The 20,772-nt window shown below is 47.4% G+C and overlaps 1 protein-coding gene across 7 annotated transcripts in view; it reads right to left on the bottom strand.

The window, feature by feature from the left end:
- LOC116940054 (deformed epidermal autoregulatory factor 1 homolog) overlaps positions 1-19,615 on the bottom strand; it is a 59,437-nt gene extending 39,822 nt beyond the window's left edge. For 3 of the 7 annotated variants that reach the window (XM_032949334.2, XM_032949331.2, XM_076065470.1), the window contains exons 1-5: positions 18,890-19,613; positions 14,388-14,473; positions 7,787-7,916; positions 6,808-6,954; positions 6,131-6,270 (exon numbers count right to left, since the gene is read on the bottom strand). In XM_032949334.2, the coding sequence (XP_032805225.2) occupies positions 6,131-6,270; positions 6,808-6,954; positions 7,787-7,916; positions 14,388-14,473; positions 18,890-18,965 (579 nt within the window). In that variant the 5' untranslated portion in view covers positions 18,966-19,613. Of the gene's footprint in view, positions 1-6,130; positions 6,271-6,807; positions 6,955-7,786; positions 7,917-14,387; positions 14,474-18,889 lie in introns of all 7 variants that reach the window. The other 4 variants (XM_032949335.2, XM_076065471.1, XM_076065469.1 and 1 more) reach the window with 3 other exon arrangements.
- Positions 19,616-20,772: the final 1,157 nt, after the last annotated feature.

Here is a 20,772-nt window from a genome sequence, read left to right on the forward strand (position 1 = left end):
AAGGCGCCGGATTTAATTGGCGGACACGACTCCTGCAAATGGCGCAGGAACCGGCTGGACAGCCGCGGGTGGGAGGCCGCATAAACCTCAACCGTGCCGGCAGGAAAACAACAAGCCGAGGATTCGCGAGATACGAATAGGCCTCAGGAAGGTAAGGTCATTTACCCTTTTTACTGGGTAAAAGGGTAAAGGTAAAGAGTAAAGGTGTCAACATGCCAAGGGGTAAGGTAAAGGGTAGGGTAAAGGTAGCTCGGAAGAATTACCCAGCAGGGTAAAGGTAGCGCGAAGTATTACCCGGTAAATACAGTACCTTGTTCACCGCTAAAAGCTCCATGGCGCAGTTCCAGGCCTCCATTTTAAATTGCGATCATTGATGTCGGACCAGATGGAGATGGACCACGTTCTTGAAGTAGAGGATGAGGTCAGGATGCCAGCAACTGCACGCTGCTCTGTCCTGCAGCATATGGAGGAGCGGTCGCTGTTCAGCACCCTGTTCAGCAACGTCGGCAGCTCCATTGACGACGGCGATGAAGTCGATCGTTTTCTGAGCATGGGCGTCACAACCGCCAGCGCCTTCATTGACGTAATGCAGTGGTGGTCTCCCCGCAAAGACCGGCTCCCCGCCCACTACAAGATGGCCTGCGACTACTTGGGAGCGCCGGCGACGTCAACTTCCTGCGAACGTGCGAACAGCGGAGCCGGGCGGGAGTTCACGCGCGTTCGGCAGTCGCTGCCGTCGACGCTCTTCATCCAGTCCACGTGCTTGTGCTCGTGGATCACGGCCGGCTGCCTGAAAGTCCCCTCGAACCGGGCCGGAGCGGCGCAGGATCTTATTGCCCGTCGGTCGTCCGAGGACGACGGCAATGACGAACTTGATCAGGTTGTTGATGAGATCGTCATCAACCAAGACGACTGGGACGAGGAGGTTATGGAGGACGGTGTCGTTGACAGTCTCAACGCCCGATTCGAGAGTATTCTATACGAATAAAGCGCTCTACCTAGCATTTACCATTATAAACCTTTTTCACGTGCAGTACCCCAGTAATTACCTTGCAATCGGGTAATTTGTATGGGGTAAGGGTAAAAGGTAGGGTAAAGATAGGCTCGTTGCTTTTTACCTTACCTTGCTAAAGGGTAAAAGGTAAGGGTAGAGTGATTGTATTGTGGTAAGGTAAAAGGTAGGGTAAAGGTAGGCTCGTTGTTTTTACCTTTTACCCTACCTTGCCGAGGTCTAGATACGAACAGTATCCGACTACACACAGCAGGCAATGGAAAACATACGCGCAACGCAATCGTCGATGACACTACGACCCTCAAAGGGGAAACATGCAACGGGGGACGCTTCGGGCAAAGGCCCTGCTCAACGAAGTTCTTGTTATTTGTGTTTGTGTGCCACTGCTGAAGCGCTATCACAAAAAATAAAGTTTAACCCGCGGCATGGAACTCTTCACACTGTCCCAGTTCCCACGGGTTCCATTCATTGTCAAGTGTCCGGGTTGCAATTCAACGACATGATTGATTTCTGTCTTGTTTTAAGGTCTTTTTTTATTGTTTATGTTATAATCTCGCACAATTATGTACGCTCAAGAAGCCAAAATGTAACATTATTTGTATAACATATCTATAAATCATTCAATATTTGATTCTCGCACGCACAATGCAGTATTCCACGCGTGTATCAGTGAGCAGCAGAATCGGTGTTAATCGACGAGCCCATGAATCATTGGTTACCTACAACGCACTGCATAAATACTCCCACAGTTGACACACTCGTTTAAAGGAAGAAAAGCAAAAGCCTGTTCTTCGATAAGAAAAAATAAAAGCAAAAAAAAATCCTGAAACGACAGCCGCATTCATCACAACCGTGGTGTTAAAATAAACGAACACAACGTGCATGGCCGTGTTTCCCCAGCAGCATAATGTATTACACGCGAGCGGGATGGCTCTTTACACACAAATTAGGTTAATCTGCATCTCAAGGGTGTGGTTATCGCAGGCAGCCTGATGTATTGTTGGCCAAGAGGGAAATAAGAGACAGAGCGATCTACCGATTAACTATGCGGGAGGCTGCCTGGATGATCGGGCAATCAGGAGAAAATTCACTCGATGGGCGGCTCGGATAAGACGCCATGAAGGTTGTAAAAGGCCCACTGGGAAGCGGAGTGAGGACCAACAGAACGGACTCCTCTTCAACAGCAACGTCTCCGGAAGGGTGGCTCAGCGGTAGAGCGAGAGGCTCGCAAAGGGAAGGTTACGAGTTCACATCATTGCAGGGTCGATATCCTTTGGAGAGACTACCCCCCTCCCCATGCCCGGCATAGGAATGTGTAATTTCCATCACAGGCTGAGGGCTGTTAACAGGAGATGAGCACCATTGCCTCAGTGGTGATTTGAGCACAGAACCTCTTGAACTTTTTGATGACAGTAAGAAGGTCACCAATGGAACTGACACTTCACTCGGCACGTGCCAATTCGCAAATCCTTCAATGAATAGGAATTATAACTCTCATGATACATGTGTAGTGACATAGAATCGGTCACTTAGCAGCATCGCACTGCTTGCTTGCAGGGAAGGGGATCTGCAGTTTACAGCAGCCCTGACTGACAGCAGGTCACGTGATAGACCAGAGAGGGATGTAGGGGAAAGGTCACGGAAGGGGCACATCGAGAACCCGCTAGTTGGTTCCAAGTGTCAACTGCTAAGGCCGTTAATAAACAGTGCCTCCTACTCTTAGTGTCTCTGAGTCAGTCACTACACATGCATCGAACCTAGATTATAAGAGTTGATTATTTGCAATGGATGTAAACCATGTGTAACGTGTGGATGTTACATTTATGCTCATGGGGCGAATAAGACAATACAAACGGGACTGTACAAATGAAAAACGATGCACGTGTGGCAGTAAAAACAAGAAGAAAAATAACAACCGATTCTTCAAATGGCCCACATCTCTCAAGTAACACAAACCCTAACATGCGTGCAGCAGTGTGCGAGAGCACACGTGAAGCCACTTCCTCTGCCAACGACCCCACAATCATCGCAACAGAGTGAGAGCGCTGAAATCAACACAGGTGGCCCCATCATCGCTCCGTGTAATTGCCATTCATAATTGGCTACGCCCATCGGTAGCTTCAAAATTAAGCACGTTTAGTCCAATTTGTGAGTCAGGGCCAATCCGGTCCAACACACACAGAGCAGTTGCAAAGCCTGCTAATGGGCAGTGATCGCACAGCCAGCACTAAACGCCGTACTCCGCGATATGCCGCTGTCTTTTTGGCAATTTTTTTAAATTGCTCCAAGAATAATGGCTTTACTGGCCTTGAAAGCCCTGACAAAGCATGTCAAGGCAAACAGCATCAAGCGCTACCCCACGAAATAACGACATCGCGCACACCCCAACCGCCCGTCGTGTTCTAGCCACACGCGGCAAAGGAACAGATATTGCATCTATTTGGCAAGAAATTGGCGGCCGTGCGCGCATCTAGGGCAGCGGCCCAATGCCAGCTGATGCTGTTCCAATATCTCGCAATCCAATGGCAGATTCATGTAAACGGTTGCCAGTGGATACTCACAAATACTTTTCAGGGCTATGAGGCCACGATGTGTGGAGAATTCTTGCACCCATGCAGCAAAGGCCATAAGCTATCATTTTAAGCGGAGGCAGTATAGAGGCTGGTATCATCATCATTAGCCATGTGAGCTGGTATGTATTCTGGATCACAAGCAAGCATGTAGGCAGGTATTTGGACTTGTGGGTGGAGTGGTGGCATAGTGGTTAGTGCAGAAATCCATAAACCCACGGCAAGTGATATCAGAACCAGTGTTGATCTGCCCCACTTCACCAGGCAGCAGTGACTAGCAAAGTGAAATACGGTCAAACAATCCCCACCATCGACACGGCGTGTGGACACCATCGTCCAACAGTGGGTTGACAAAGGGCTGTGAAACACCATTTTTATGTGGATAGGTAGCAGGCCAACTGAATGTCTAAGAGACAGTTATTTTGCAGCACTGTTGACACCGGTGCATGACGTTTCCTCGATGCCCAGCTGTGTCAGGTCCTGCTCTGCGCATTCCCTTTGTGAAGCACGCGCGCAGTGCCACAACCTCCCCGCCACTCGATCCAACTCGGTTCAGCAATTACTGCAGTGGTGACGAACGCAAGCCTATTTTCAGGCAGGCTAGTTTTCTTTTTTATTAAATTTCTGATAGTGGTGCATCGAGCTATATCTGAGCAAGCAACAGTTGCAATTTCCTTCCCCGGACAAGATTAACTGCACCCACTCTCTTGGTCACAATTTGTACCGGTGACGCGACTCCAAATACCGGCGCATGTGCTCAGACACAGGTGTGCCTGGCTCATCGCTAATACGTGCAGTGTTTTGAAATTATTTCTCCCATTTGTTATGGTACATGGTGATGCCAAATTGGTCTCAATCGCCAATTCAAAGCCTCACAGTGCTTCGCTGCCGGTGTGCGCGGTATTTTCGGGAATTATAGGCCAGGAAAGAACTATGTTCCAGCTGTTCAGAGTGTCAGCCTTCCCAATGACGCGAACCCGAATAACATCAGCCAACCAAACACTATCTTTACCCCTAGCGCTAACCAAACAGACAATCAGACACCAGTCCAAACACCAGGTCATATCATGGGAACAAGAATACCTCACAATTCTAGATAAGTGGCGATAACTACATGTAAATGGAATAACTTGAGTGGTGTGGTTTCAAAATTCTGACAAAACCTGTGCTTTTTCACATCACGTGTGGACTTCCAGATTTCCCAGGACAGCTGCCTCTAAAAAGAGACGATCCTAAGAGGTGGCAACCCTAGCAAGACCCATTTTTCACATTTCGTTCACTTGTCTATTTCAGCGTTCACAGTACAAGATGACAATTCCTGAAGTGTCTCTACTTCACAGCAGATGGCATATTCCTACATCCACAGGGGCTCAGTCATAGGTCCAATCTTGTTCTCACTTTATATAAACAACCTGGGCAAGTCATTATCCCATTCGGACATAAACCTATTTATGGTGGAAATGGCCCTCATAGTCTCCAGTAAATCTCTGGATGATCTCAGCTCCAAATTTCAGCAGAATTTCGACGCCCTTCAACGTTCACCCAGCTGCCCCTAAAGCTCATACTCCACTGTAAGAAAACAACATTGATGGTGTTTTCCAGTAAATATAAACCCATCTCCACCTCATTGCAAATCATGTCCCTAGACTCGCAGCAAATTGAAATAGTTGAATTTTTTTATACTCTAAAATGTATTTTCAAGCACATATTGAATAAGTCGCAAAAATGTGTCAAAAAATAAGAGTGGCTTCCTTAACAGAAGCAAACATTACATGCAGTCAAGGACACCGCACGCCCCATTTTGTGCGACCGTGATGTCACCTACAGATCAGCCTCGGTCACGGTCCTCAATGCCCGGTCCCCTTGTATCACTCAGCTCTCCGTTCTCCACTGGATGCCCCCGAACTAACGCACCACTGCGACTCGTATTTAAACACCAACTTACCTCCCCTCGACATCCGGAGACAGCTGGGCATCGGTCATCCTCAGTGCTCAAGAGAAAATCGGTGAGTTACCGACGCGAGCGTCTCACCCTCAGCCATCCTCGCACTGCCTTAGAAGCTGCTCTCCCATGCTGCTCAACGTGCCAAGAGTGAAATCACTTTTGGGTTGAAGAACATTTTTTGTTGCTGCTCCCTTTTATTGAAACGAGCTTGCTTCGTGTTTCCAGACAAAATTGCTCCCCCCACGCCGGCCTAATCGCATTTTATACTTTATTTTAAACACCCACTTACTTGCACGTGTGTCTACCATGCTCTGCCAAACTCAGCATTTTATTTATTTATTGTTCCACATGTTCTGTAAAGTGTTGCCCGTGATTGTATACCTTCAAATGTTGAAGCACCAACCTTATGTTGAACACCGTTATTCATGATTATTGTTCCGTATTATTATATGCTATTAACGAGGTACAATCTCCCCTCAGGTATTATGCACGTATCGCTTGCAAAGCAGCCTGTTACTGAACGTTACTTACCTGCGTCGCCAAATAAAACTGAACGGAACTGAGGGCCTCAGCCTGGCTCCTTGCCTAGCGAGTCCTACCCACCTGGATGAGGCATTGTAGGGGACGCCCGGCGTAGCGGATGCTGCGCTTCCAGTCCTTGCTGCTGGCGCGACCAGACATGGCCTCAAACTCGCTGGGAGTGTACCACATGGTGCCGTGCTTGATGCATTTCCCTCGCCCGCCTGCCAGGACAGGGTGTGAGATCGATACCAAGAGCAGGAGGAGGACGGTGGCTGTTTTAACGGTGATGATGATCAGTGGCGATGTTGTAACAATGTCGCGTCAGACTGTACTTCTTTGCTCCTGCATCTACGCCCCACGCCTTTACCAAATTGTACTATCCTTTGTGGAAATTTAAGACTTCACACTCTTGAAACTTTATTTATATCAGAGCCCCATGGTGTATAGTGCAGTCTCTAACTATCATTCACTCAATTTCTCTGACCCCTCTATCCATCTGTTCCGAACAAGGGCCACTAACCGGAACATCGCCTCTTACAATGGGCAGCATTATTGACGGATGCGGCGCGTTTTTGTTACATACCCATGCGCACCGCTGCGAAGGTAGTCTCGCAAACAATGTTTGTTCACCGTCGAAGTGCGCTCAAAATAACCCCCTTGCCCCACGCGGCACAGGGAGGTCATCCTCATGCAACAGCGGATTGACAGAAAGGGCTGTGGCACGAGCGTGCATTGCAAGTGATTACGGCGATGGTTACCAGAGCCCAGGCGGTTCTTGTAAAGCACGCCGCTGGTGTTGCGGCAGCGCACGGGCAGCTCGTTCTCGTAGGCCGACGTGTCCCAGCTGTACTTGGTGCCGTCCTTCTCGGGCTCGGGGGACAGCGGGGCCGAGGTGGGCTGGGAGCCTGGCGAGACGCAGACCGACGGCCCTCTCAGCGCGGCGCGTGGACCGCGACAAACGGGGACTATTTACGTTCTGCGGTCTGGATTTAAGCGACTAAGATGATTTGTTTTCCATCAATGGCCCCTTGATAACACTTGTGTCTCACAGTAACAACGGCCGAAATTAAACTCCCGACCCGGGCGCCGATCTGTGTTGAGTTTATACGTTCTCTCTTTATTCTGCGTGTGTTCCTCGAGGTTCCCCGGCTTCCTCCCACAGTGAAAACTCACACACATGTGACTTGTGTTGGCCAAACATCACAATGCAAGACCTTCTTTAAAATGAGTCCTCAGACTCAATGTGGCTCTCTTGGGGTAAATAGTTATTATAACACACAAAGGAATGGTGCAGGTCCTTCTCGAGCCTAGACTCGAATAAGGGTAGAAAGACGACAAAATGGGTGGCTTGGGAAGGAGCTCAGACTGTATGGGCAGCGGAGGATGTGTGATGATGCGGCGGTGTTAAACTGAAGTCAACTGTCGTTTATTTTACAAGGTAAGGCCCACTGACCTATGTAGCTCTTTTTCAGAAACGACTTGGCTATCACAAATGATAGCCCAACAAAGTGGTTTATCACGTGTAAATTTATAGCAGCCAAATACTCTAAACGCATGTTTATAAATGTGGAGGACCCGGACAAAAATCCACGCGACCATAGGAAGAGAGAGAGAGAGATGTGCAAACTCCAAATATACAGGTGTCAGGGCCGGAATCAAACCGACGACCTCCTGCATACCAGACGAGGTAGTTAACATCTCATAGCCACCGTGGCGAGCTGGAGGTGGGGAACCCACCCGAAACGAGGGCGGCGGTGGGCGGCTTGAGGCTCGTGGTCTCCACCAGGGTGCCGTCCGCGTGCACCACTATCAGCCTCGTCTTCTGCTGGGGCAGCGAGTCTCCGAGCTGCAGGGTGGTGCGGCCGTTCTGCACCCAGACCCGCAAGCGCAGATCAACACAGGCCTCCTCAGGGCTCCGACTATTTGTTTCTTTAATTTAGTTATATTTAACATTTCACAAACCTCTCCCCTCAATTTTATCCTGGTCGGCGTCAAGTCACGATCTCTCGCAGAGCTATGGAATCCGCAGTGGCATAGAACGGCCCACGGAAGCAGATATCACAGAGCTACCGCTGGGGGAAGCACTTTTCCAGGCACTCGGCCACCGAGAGGAATGTTCAATGCATGGCAGTCTAAGTGATATTTTAAATTCTCAAGAGCTAGAATTTAGTCCATCTAATTCCAGAGCCAAAGTTTGCACGATGTTTTGTTCAGTGCATTAGTCACTGATGACTGGGCCGTGACAATCAACTCACTGCACTTGGAAACTCGGTTTAGTCACAGGTTGCTGGAACCTGGATTTTGATCCCGGATCTCAGCACTAGCAGTTCAGCGCTGACCCGATTAGCATGGCTGGCTACGTACAGTGCAAAAGAAGTTCAACATACATACATACACACACACCCCGACACGCCATACATCCGCTGTGCGGCCGTCCGTGAGCACGTGGGGCTATCGTTGGAAGGCACGAATTTCATCACGGAGTTTCATCCGGACAGGTTTGAATTCCCACATCTAATTTTTTGTTGTTGGTTTTACCGACTAACCCGTTGGCTCCACCGCTCGCGCGATTGGCACCGCCACGATAGCGCAGAGATAGTGCCGAGGGCTCGCGCTCCCCGGGAGGGAGGGAGGGAGGCGTGACGAGTGCTCGGTGGGTGGCGGCGTGCGATGATTGTAGCGATAGATTTTCCGCATTGATTTTACCGGTGGGGGAGGGGGGGCAGTGGGGACTTTGGATGTGAACAAAGTGACAATTTCTGCACGAGTTAAGCATGAGGTAAATAAATAAATAAATGCCCCGCACGAGTCGTGTAAAAATAATAATTAATCACTACGCTGAAGCTAATTGCATTTAAAGTGCCTAATGGCTGACGAAGAGGACATTCGTTCACTTACTCCAGATGATATATTTAAATTCATCAGCGTTTTTAAAATGCCACCGACGGCTGAAGGTCTACTGCAAATGGCAGTGGCCTTGCGGTTATGGAGAGGGCATTCAGGAACACAATTAACAAGCGGAGCAATGAAGGCCACATCAAATAAAATACGCTCGGGCAATTGATGAAGTGAACAGATAAAAGCTGACCCGCCAATTGTTTTGTACTCAAAGAGTCGGAACCTCGCCTTCAAGTCTCTTTACAGGCGCGGAGTGTTACTGAAAGGTGGGCGTAAGTGATGAGGTTGATTTGTATTCGGAATCCTGTTACTGCCCACACACTTTGAGGTTTGCTCACTTCTCTGCAGAGGAGATTCGCTACAGATGAGATTCGCTACGTCCTCCCTGCAGTTTTGGTTGGGACTGCTGATTGAACCCTAAAGGTGATCTGATTAATTCTCCCGTGGCCCCATCCACTGAGCCTCATGACTGCAAGTTCTGTGACATTGTAAATCTGCCACCTGCTGAACAATGACGAAACGAATATTTGGATTTGTATCAAACAAAACGGGGAGTGGAGCGGCGATGCAGTGGTTAGCGTCTTGTGCTATATTCCCGCACACCTCAATCTGATTTCCGGCGACGGCAAACGTCAGTGGTGAGTGACATCTGAACCGGTTTCTGGGTGCCCCCTTCACCAACCCGCACCAACCAGCGTGGTGAAGTATGGTCAAACAACCCCATAGCTGACACAGCACGGAGAGGCCTTCAAAAATGCGTGATTTAACGAAGGGTGATGCATATTTTGTATTATTTTGTCTGTAATTAAATATAAATTAGCTACACACCACGTGCACGTTAAACAAATACAACAAATGGTTTATTCAAGTGGAGGCCGTGTCATAGAACATTGCGTGGGTACCTTCATATGTATTCCGACCGCACACATTTTAACTGACACATTTTAACTGGCTCTTTACTAATTACACGCATACGCAACATCCGACATGCAGTAACCTCTCCGTGGCATTTCTAGGCCCCACCAACATGGATTCTGTTAAAGCGCACTTAAAGTGGAATGTTACGGTAATGTCGCGTCAGCCTGATGGCACGCCAGAGGCCATATAGACGTTGAACGGCTCGCATCAGTCAATTGGTTTCCGAGATACGGTGCGCTCTCATAATGCATGGAACTTTGAATTTATACAGCATCTAAATGCAACCGCATCTCAAGAAGCTGCATACGGACAAATACTGCCACTAAATGAGATTGAGTGGAAGAGGAGGGATATTATTTTTGAGGTGAAGAGGAAAGTTAAGTAGGGAGCATGGCACTGAGGAAAATGAATTATGTAATAAGACAAGAGGACCATCGTAATCGGTGCTGCATAGGCCGAAGAGAAGTGGAAGTCTTAAATCCTGGATTCGAGCATGGGGATGTAGGCGGCCATGTGGATGGCCAGAGCAAGGGAGATGTGGCCATTGTTTGACCATAATCACGGTGGTTAATGCGGACTTACCAAGGCGGGTAGCCTACAACACCTGTTTTAGATCTATACCCGTGGCCCATTCCAAGCACCGTCAAGCCCCAAACCCTGCCTGGCTCTCGAGCTCTAAGAAGATGCGTCGAATTCAGGGCTTTTTTACTCATAAGCTACCATTGCCATTACATTAACATCCTTTACAGACTCCGACCTTCAAACCGTGCACTTCAAAACACAATGGACGTTGCTGTGTATTTGTATTCCACGTGTGTATTTATACGGGTCTCTGCCATAATAATTTGGTCACCCACATAAATGTATAGGACAGCAATTTTCATATTGATGGTGTTATCACTCAGATCGCGCACGTCTGGATGGCCAGATAACCAGCGGGCGCAATCACCGCGCCGAAAAAAAGGCAGCGCTCGTGATATTCTCACTCTTTACCCGAAGACATGCCATGGGACGTTCCGAGTGTGGACCCGAGTTAACCACAGATAGACATCGTGGCATTTCTCGTGCATATGTGGCCAACAATCATCGCGAAGTTCACACAGGAAAATGCCACTGCTGCGACAAAGCGATCTGGAGGGCCTTCCGCTGCAGGTCCACATGCACCTTCGAAATGTTACTTGTTAACATCACCCATGCAATGCCTTTGAGCCTACAAATGCTATAATGTCATGTCCACCGACTTGGCTACAAGGAGTGTGTCTCAAGCAGGGAATTCTTTATTGATGATACAAATTAACAGTTTAAAAATGTTTGGTCATAGGACACGGTCTGTCGAGACCCTTCAATACTAGAAGCTGGTACTCTTCTCTGATGAATCCAGGTTTCAGTACTTCACGCAAGGAGCTTGCAACTGGGTGTGAAGACCAAACGAGTACCTCCAACCCCAATGTATTGCACCCACGGTCAAGTATGGAGGTGTGAGTTTCATGCAATAGACCACGGATTTGGAGTGGCACAAAAAGCCTGTTACATAAATCCTATCGTGCACATGTGGGAACATCTGGATCGGGGATTAATTTCCACACCTCGAACATCACATCCGGAACACCTCTCGCTTATTGCTGTGGCTACTACTAGTCATGTGCCTACCCCAGTATTACCAGCCACCTACAAAATATTCAGTGAGAAATGAATCCCTGATGTGGACCATGAGCAGAGTACTGTAATGTGCCAAGCGCCATGGAAATGTTTAGTGGTTAAAGGTGACGCTGACGCGTACAGGAGGGGAACCTGTCTCCCGTCCACTCGTTGATTCAATACCAAACAGGGCAGAGGCCCTTGCTTGGTGTAGCATGGGGTGGCCTGACCAAACGTCGAAATTATACAGGAATCGTTTCGGTTTGTATGTGTTAGTTTCTAGACCACAATAACATCTTGTCGTTTATGTGGGTGGCCAAATTTTATTACAGCACGGACATGAAGTATTGGGTGTCGTCAGTGGTCAAGCAGCTATAATTATGGTTAACAGATTTTTCTCAATGTATTTCCGAGATCCCGCATGAGAAGCAAGCAAAGTGCTGGTTTGCTGCACATATACAAACGTTTATCAACAAACACAACCTATTTACCTTTTATAACTCCATTCCACCTCCTGGTGCGTCAGATGAATATTTGGGACACATTTTCTTAAATTCGTCCCCTCGCCTCCGCCTATGTCTACCCAGCAATGTAGATAAGTACACCGCAGTGAGTCTACGATTGGCAGGTCGCGTGTGGTGGGGTAAAGTGTGGGTACACCCACCTATTCCAAGATGTCTAGTCTGTGTGGAAGAGTAGACCAAATATCCTGCCGAGTGGACGCTCTTCGATCAAATGCAGTGACCAAGGCCGCCATGCCGTTTGCACGTTCGTGCAGGCCAATTGGCACGTTTGTGACTCAAATTCCACTGCGTTCGGTTACTGGTACCTTATTGGCACCAGGTAACCAATTCTAAAACCGGTTAGTGGTTCTTGTTTAACAACACGAGCTAAAATGTCAGTCAAGTATCCCCACGTTGCACACCAACTCTTGACCCAGCGGTAAGAGTAAGTCATGCTGCAGCAAGTCAATTGGCGTAACGTACGTGTCGTGGTGAGGCAAAGCGTAATGCCAAACACTGCATTCTGTCCTGGGCATTCTGGCCAGCGCGATAGCACGGGACTGTGCGTTGGCGCTTTCCCTTTTTAAATTACATTCCGTTACACACCCAGCGCACACAAACACACTTAAATGCCTTTACAAAGGTCAAACGTGTAAGCACGCTCCCTATTGTCGCCAGAAAGTCCATGCGCTGCAGTTTCTACCCCCATTAGTCCGAGCAGCTGAGGGCACCCACCACAAGCTGCTCACAGTGCAGCACGGCCGTTTACAGCCAGCGCCGCTTTGTCATCAACGTCCATTAGGGTCGCAGGGGGAAAGTGACATCGGCAATAACTTGGAATGAACTGCTGTGCACGCGGCGTTAAAGCAAGTAACTTGTGGGTGTATACGGCGCCGTTGCTGCTGCGTGTGACCAGCGGCCACAGCATCGGATTAACCTGCTGACCTTGCCTGCTGACCCACTGAACCCCAACCTGAGCATTGCAGAGTTACATTTTCTGCATATCAGTCTTGTTTAAATTTTAAAGAGCAATGCATTTGTCAAGTATGTGTTCCAATTAACTAAAAGGTCATTAATGCAGTGGCGACACAAGAACAATTAAGTAATCACTTTTCATTATACCCTCGCTGCATTCTCTTAAATAGAACATTGTTAGCGTTCTTGACGATAATTCGAGCCATTTCTGATTATGAAAACGAAGCACTTGATTCATTGAAAATGTATTTTAAACAGGATGCACCACGTAACATTAAAAAATGGAAGCCGAACAGGATACATTTTTACATATTTTTTCCAGAAATTGGAAAGTCTCTTTCCATATAATCAGCATCAGTCTCCCTGTCTCCCGATTTCTGTCTATCTCTCTGTCTCCATGTCTGTGAATGTTCCTCTGCCCTTCTGTCTTCCCCTGTCTCTCTCTCTCTGTGTCTCACTGTATATATTTCTGTTTCACCCTGTGTCTCTCTCTCCTTTTGTCCTATCTCACTCTGTTTCCCTCTGTCACTCCTTCTGCCTCACCGTTTGTGAAAACCACACGCAGAAGCAAAGAGTGGCGGCCACTTAAATAAGATAATTTGGGAACACACGGATTAGATAGGCATTGTAGCGACATCGTATTGACTGTTACGTAAAGTAAGTGGAGCGCGCCTGAGAAGTCGTCCCCTGCAGAGACTGAGTGATGAAATGAGCTCACGTACCAGGAGCCAGAAGGATTGTTGTGGGTGCTGGCTTGGAGAGACCACCATCCAGCAGCAGATAGATTATGGATGATAATTATGATATACTATACAAGCATGTAACTACTGCATGTCAAATGTATTGTTTGGGAGACAAATTTCCGTATTGTATACAAGTGCCCAACGTGTCTGTATTTCTATTACTATTCACCATTGTTCAGCAAATATACAAACTGCAAGTCAAAAATACACTATATTCCCGTGGCGTTGATGCTTGAGGCTATGAAATAAGTTTTAACAATCTCGTATTAAATTTAGTTAAAGTCCGCGACATGACCTGCTGCATTCTATCGTTGTATACCCCAGCTCACCAAGGCCTGCGACTATCAAGCGCCAGGGTAAAACGTGCACTGCGTTGCGGTTCGCGTAATCATGTGCCGAGTTTCATTACACGGTACGCTAATACCCAACTTTTGTTCCTGAAAGGTGCTCGTCAATGGAGGTAAATTAATAATCAAGCGCTGTGGTGGCGTGCTTGACGGAACCTTGAATGCTCTTTTTTCCCTCATTAACAAAAATATAGTTTGTGTAGGACATCCCATTTATTGACAACGGGGACCAAACATGGACGCGCCGAACATGTACGCGTCATTGATGCCGAAGTGGGGCGTGGGTCAGCGCTGACGTAAATAGTTTAATACCCACCAGGATGTGGTCAGACACCGCCGACACGGCCGAAGTGAAGACGTGGTCCGAAGGCATAGCCACATTGGCCACGCTCACCGAGCCCTCTGTGCAAGCGGGATAAAGCAGTGCCCGTTAGCGCGACAACTTCGTAAGCTTCCCGCATGGTGGCAATGTCATGATGTATCGTGCGACGAACTGTAAGAAGCATGATAATCGCATCGCCCATTATCCAAAATATCGTTACAATCCAATTAATTCTGGTCGTTCTATTTGTATGAGATATTTTATCACACCTGTCAACCCCTTATCAGTGCCTACCTTATTACAGAACAATTCAGACCTTATTGGTCACCCTGTGCCCTTAAAAATCTCAACGTTCATCCTACAAAAGGAGAAACAGAAACAAATACACGCATTGTTTTTTTGCATGTATTGAAATGGCTATATGCCATAAGGACGTGAAAACTCAATTTCCCTGTACGAGAAAAGGGCTAAACCGTATGGGTTGACTGGAATGTTTAATTTCCTGACATAATATTTTTGAAACAACAAACTCGAGAATTCAAGTTGAATATAAATGATTCAAATATGAATTACATTAGTTATTTGCTCACATTTTTTTGGAATCATTTATGGCATCGAAATTATACAATGTGATCATTTTTGTAGCTTATTTATTTATTAAATAACTTTTGTGCAGCTGACAGAATATGCATTATTGATTGTAATGTTGAAATGATCAGATGACCTATTGAAGGCTCTTCTTGAGTGAACTGCAGTTGAAGATGTTTTCAAGTAATCTTTATTTGTACAAAAAGTACAGCAAAGCACACAAACCTAAATTAACACAATATCACTATAATCATCATGTCATTAAATCCATATCACTTATTACCAAAAAATAATATGACAGCAACCCTTCAACGTCATAATAATAAATGGGAACCAGCACTGGCCTCTCTGGTTCTTTCGGTAAAGTCACGTAGGTATATTTTTTAATTATTTTCTTTTTTCTTTTATACCTTATACCTATATGACTTTACCGAAAGAACCAGAGAGTATGGATTCCTGCAGTCACAAAAGCTTCAAATATAGATTCAGCACTGGCCTGTTTTCAGGTTTGTGTTACCTTTGTTGGAATTACCCCTCACCCGCAGAGTAGCCAAAACTATCCGCCCTTTGTCAATCTACTGCAGGGTGAAGCCCTCCCCATACTGTGGGTCACGGGTTTTGTGCTATGTACTTCATCTCGCTGGTCAGAGCTGTTTGGTGAAGGGGACACTCAGGACAGGTTCAGATATCGCGTGCCACTGATATTATTCACAATCATGAATAAAACTGTGATAGGCAGGTTAGGATCCATTATAGCCATAACCCATTTTTTTATTTTGAATAATACATGGTCTGAAGTAAAAATACAATGGCCATGCTATAAGGGTTTTAACCCGCCTTGTCATAACTGTCTTATAGTACACATTCATAGTTCTTCCGGTAGTTTTGGATGCCACCTGCTGACGACATAAATGTAGCCCACCTTAACGCTCAACAACGACAGTCGAGAGCAATCTTCCCAGTATCTCCCACCTCGAATCCCCTTTCGTCCCACTTTTAAGCGTGGCCACCTCGGTACAAAGGTGTAATTTCTCAGGCATAGAAGCGTCAGCAAACAGTGGCATTTCATATTCTTGGTTCTTTCGGTAAAGTCAAGTAGAAAGAAAATAAAAGAAAAAAATAATAAAATCATTTAAAATATATATTTGCTTTTATTAATTTCAATTTATTAATTGTATTTTTAATTACATAAATTACTTTTTTATTTTCTATCTACATAACTTTACCGAAAGAACCAAGGATATTAATTCCTTCAGTCACGAAAGTTTTAAGTCAAAATTCAGTGGCATTTCATAACAGACACATGACAGTAGGTTGTGGTTAAACATATACACTGGAGGTGCAGCGATGGCAGAGTGCAGCAAAATAATTAATATTGCTGTAATTGTATACTCTCCGCCTTCACCAAACCATACTGACCAGTAGCATTGCTTAGTTCCGTTGTGGTCAAACACCCCCCACGACGCTCAACATGAGACTTTCATCCAGCAATGGACAAGTACAATTACTGTAACATCAAGGATAAATCTCTCAAAACGTCTTTCAACGCCAGCCCATCACAGTCCCCCCGTATTGCTGGGGGACATTATTACGGCTCTGGAGAACACAAATTATATCATCCGAATTCACCTTTTAAACTGTTTGCACCCATGTTAACGGTGTTGCTTAAGTCACTGCAGTTCAACTAGTTAGCCTGTGGCCACGTCTGGCAGTATTGCAAGTATGCTGCCTGCTGCTTACAGAGACCCACCCCTTTCTCTATAGGCCCGCATTCCTGAATCAAAATTATATTATATACCTGTCCCAGAGTTATGGAACTTGTTATCATTAAGGGTTGTTTTAATCTGTTATTGTGGAATGCTTTGATGTTGTCTGCTGGCCGAGTCACCCTTGAAAATGAGATTCTTAGCTCAATGGGCTTTACTCTGGAAAAACATTTCTGAAATTGAGACCACATACAGCCAGCCTCTTCCTCAAAAGGCTCTGCACCTTTCCTTTTTAGGCCCCGCCCTCTTCTGTTTTAGGCCCCGCCCCTAATGCTGTGCCCCGCCATTATTATTTAGTCCCCGCCTCTTTCAGGGTACAGTGATGGGGGTCGTGGAAGCCTGACGACTGCGCTTTGCAACTAAGAATAGATTTATCATTGGCGTTTACTTATTCTTCTTCAACGCCTTCCACCGTCTATACAACCTCGCGCAGTTGAGGCGCGCTCAATCGGGTAACTTCATGTCATTGGGAAAGGTAAAAGGGGCTAATGATAATTTAAAATAAAATTATTTGGTGATGTTGCTGCGTTGGCAGTGGTGCACAAGCAGATGAAACAAAAACGCAACACATTCGTCAACAACACCGTGTGCGTGTGGCCTTAAGGGCCGCCCATAAATGACGTCACGCGATTGTGGCCAATTTTTTACCCTTCCCCCCCTCGTCACACGGCGTCACAAAAAGTCAGACCCCCTCAAACATGACGTCACAAAGCTCTGCCCACCCCCCCCAAAACCATATTTCCATTTTGAAAATAAAACATGCTTCAAATCACTTTAAACTATTGTCATTGTAGTGCGTATTTAATGTGGCGCTGCATTGTGACGTAGAAGAAAACACGTACTAAAAAGGCGTTGGAAAGCTGAAATTAAGCATAAAATTCACTTGAAAATATTTAACGTCAAACTAAAACTGAAGATGTTCAGAATATTATTGAAATTCTCTTATAAAAATGTAATAGTAATTATAACTATAAAAAAACATACTTGAAACTTTGTAGTAGAACGAAGCAAAACGGAGAGTACAATTATAACAATCACATATTCATTCCACAGAATGAAAAGCCCTGGTAGAATAATTAAAATGTTTAATAACAATCATTCAAAAATGTTACAAAATTTATGGTTCTCCATTCTCCCATGAAGAAGCAAAATGCTCCTTCATGGAATAAAGAAAAGGTGACCTTATTAAATTCAAATAATAAAATAGTTAATAATGAAAATTAATCAAACTTAGTGTTATAACAATTCTATTGTTTATATGTATTTAAAGTTGCGCATTTTGATGTGACGTCACATTTCTCAACCTCCCTCCCTCGTCACACATCGTCACAAATGTCTGACCCCCCTCCCCCCCTAGGTGTGTGACGTCATTTATGGACGGCCCCTTACAAGGAAAAAAAATAGAAGGTACAGAAGAAAACTACTGGACTTGTCAGAATGCTGAGCTGCGATAATTCATCCTTCAAAACTCCCTGCAGTTACATTTATGGCACTTGTCACTCACTGTGAACCCCTCCCCCTCCTTCCAGAACCCCCTCCCCTCCCCCACGTCTCCCTCCACCTCGTCTCCCTCCCTTCGTCTCCCTCCCCCACGTCTCCCTCCCCCTCGTCTCCCTCCCCCACGTCTCTTACCCCCCCTCTCGTCTCCCTTCGTCTCCCTCCCCCACGTCTCCCTCCACCTCGTCTCCCTCCCCCTCGTCTCCCTCCCCCACGTCTCTTACCCCCCTCCCTCGTCTCCCTCCCCCCCTCGTCTCCCTCTCCCACGTCTCCCTCCCCCTCGTCTCCCTCCCCCACGTCTCTTACCCCCCCTCGTCTCCCTCCCCCCCTCGTCTCCCTCCCCCACGTCTCCCTCCCCCACGTCTCTTGCCCCCCCTCGTCTCCCTCCCCCTCGTCTCCCTCCCCCTCGTCTCCCTCCCCCACGTCTCTTACCCCCCTCCCTCGTCTCCCTCCCCCCCTCGTCTCCCTCTCCCACGTCTCCCTCCCCCTCGTCTCCCTCCCCCACGTCTCTTACCCCCCCTCGTCTCCCTCCCCCCCACGTCTCCCTCCCCCTCGTCTCCCTCCCCCACGTCTCTTACCCCCCCTCGTCTCCCTCCCCACGTCTCCCTCCCCCTCGTTCCCCACCTTTCCGTCCAACCCTCCCACCTGGGAAATGCGCCGAGTGCGCATGCGCGTGCTCGTCCGCCATGACGCCGCCATCGCCATCTCCGTCCGAGTCCATGGGCGCTGGATTCGCCGAACCCTTGACGGCCGCAAAAAATTACCCGCGCCGCCGGATTATTTCTTCTCGTGGCACGCGGCGACCCTCGCTGCGATTCGCGTCGCGAAAAAAAATCCCTCTCGAGAATTTGCGAGGGGCTTCGGCATTCATCGGCGCGGCGCCCGAAGCGCGGCGGACGCGCCCGAACAGAGTCGAAGCGCGTCCGGGCTGGTGACGTCACGCCGCGCGGTGTGACGTCACCCGTTCGCGCCAAAACGCGAGGCGCGCGCCAGGGGGCGCTGTTGCCATAGGGAACGCGTAGGAGGGGGGCGGGGGGGAAGCCCCTCCCCCCCACGCTAAAGAACCCCCGTGTAGCCTTGACAGACTGCTGGGGCAAGTGCTGTTAGCGAGCAGCAGCAGCACCTATGAAGGCCGGCACGACACTCGAGGGGGTGGGTAGCCAGCACCACGCCCGGCCGCCTTTGTCTCCCTAGTGGCGATGTTTACACACCGAAGCAAGGTACTCATTTGAGGTTGAATCGACCTAGGGGAGGTCCAGGACCGCCACTATTATTGGTCGTGGGCGGGTATCGAACTCGGGTCGCCGGGTTCGTAGCGCAGTGCGCTGACCATTGCGCCACCGCTCCCCACCCCGCTCCCTCCACACTCAGGGGCATCACGCTGCGTTCTCATTACATTGAGTATATGAGAGGTTATTGCACTGTTATAATGAATTAAAATCGTATTTCTCATTCATCATCATGCAGGTCACATTTCTTAATGCTAGCGCAGCCTGAAACACGGTCCGCAAATTAAATTTGGACGTTTAAATGTGAGCACACAATACCTAAAGTCATAATTTCCCTTGTTTTCCAATGAATAGTGAGGGGAAACTGAGGCACATTTTCGTTTCACCTTTAAGCAAATTGGCCCATGGTCCTGAACATGATATTTATTAATTAGATACAGAATATTCCTTTGTGTGTGTGTTTTTAACCGCGTAATTGATTTTCCAACCCTTTACCCAACACGTTGGAATAGAAATGCAAACTGGAAAATGAGTGAGGACCGTTTCTGCTGATTTTACTGCATGGGTTCACGACCCTGTGAGACGGTGCAATTATGAAAGTTAACTTTTTTAAACAATGCATTATATTTAAGACTCGCAATAAGGTACAGGGTTGAACAAGAAGCCATTATGCGTCGTGTTTCTAGTATGAAGCTGTGGTGCAGTGGTTACCTGATTGCTCTGAAATCGGTCACACGAGTTGGATTCCAGGCCACATAACAGTGAAGCGTGATATCTGAACTGGCCCTGGCTTTCCCTGTCCCCATCACCATTGTCCACCATGGTGGGGGAGTCAAAGAACCCCCATGATCGACACTTGTGGATCCCTTCACCAAAAATTCAATTGACGAGGGGCTATAAATTACAGTTGTTTTTATTTCAGCTCACAACATTTGGACCTTCAACCCAAGGAAGACAATCCTGATCCTGGCTCCTCCATCAGCTGCCTAACGCCTATGGTCGACAGTAATGGCTGGCAATTTCGATCTGGCTGCTGGATGTAGCGTACGAATACTTTGTCATCAGGGGACAGGGTATTTCCCTCATGTGTGCACAAGGCATCCTCTCCAGAGACACCCAGCGCCTACCCGCTCAAACTCCCCTATCCCTTGATAACGGAGCCAAAACAAACATGAGGAATTTGGAGTTGAAATTAAAGGCAAATATGATGGCGGTGCAATATTTTTTTCAGAATGCAAGAGGGTCAATTGACCCTTTCCTCTGAACACCGCTGTCCACCCATTGCATCGCCTTCCTCCA

Source organism: Petromyzon marinus, chromosome 7, assembly GCF_048934315.1.
Source record: "Petromyzon marinus isolate PM22_M1 ecotype Great Lakes invasive population chromosome 7, UKy_Petmar_22M1.pri1.0, whole genome shotgun sequence".
Taxonomy (NCBI): domain Eukaryota; kingdom Metazoa; phylum Chordata; class Hyperoartia; order Petromyzontiformes; family Petromyzontidae; genus Petromyzon; species Petromyzon marinus.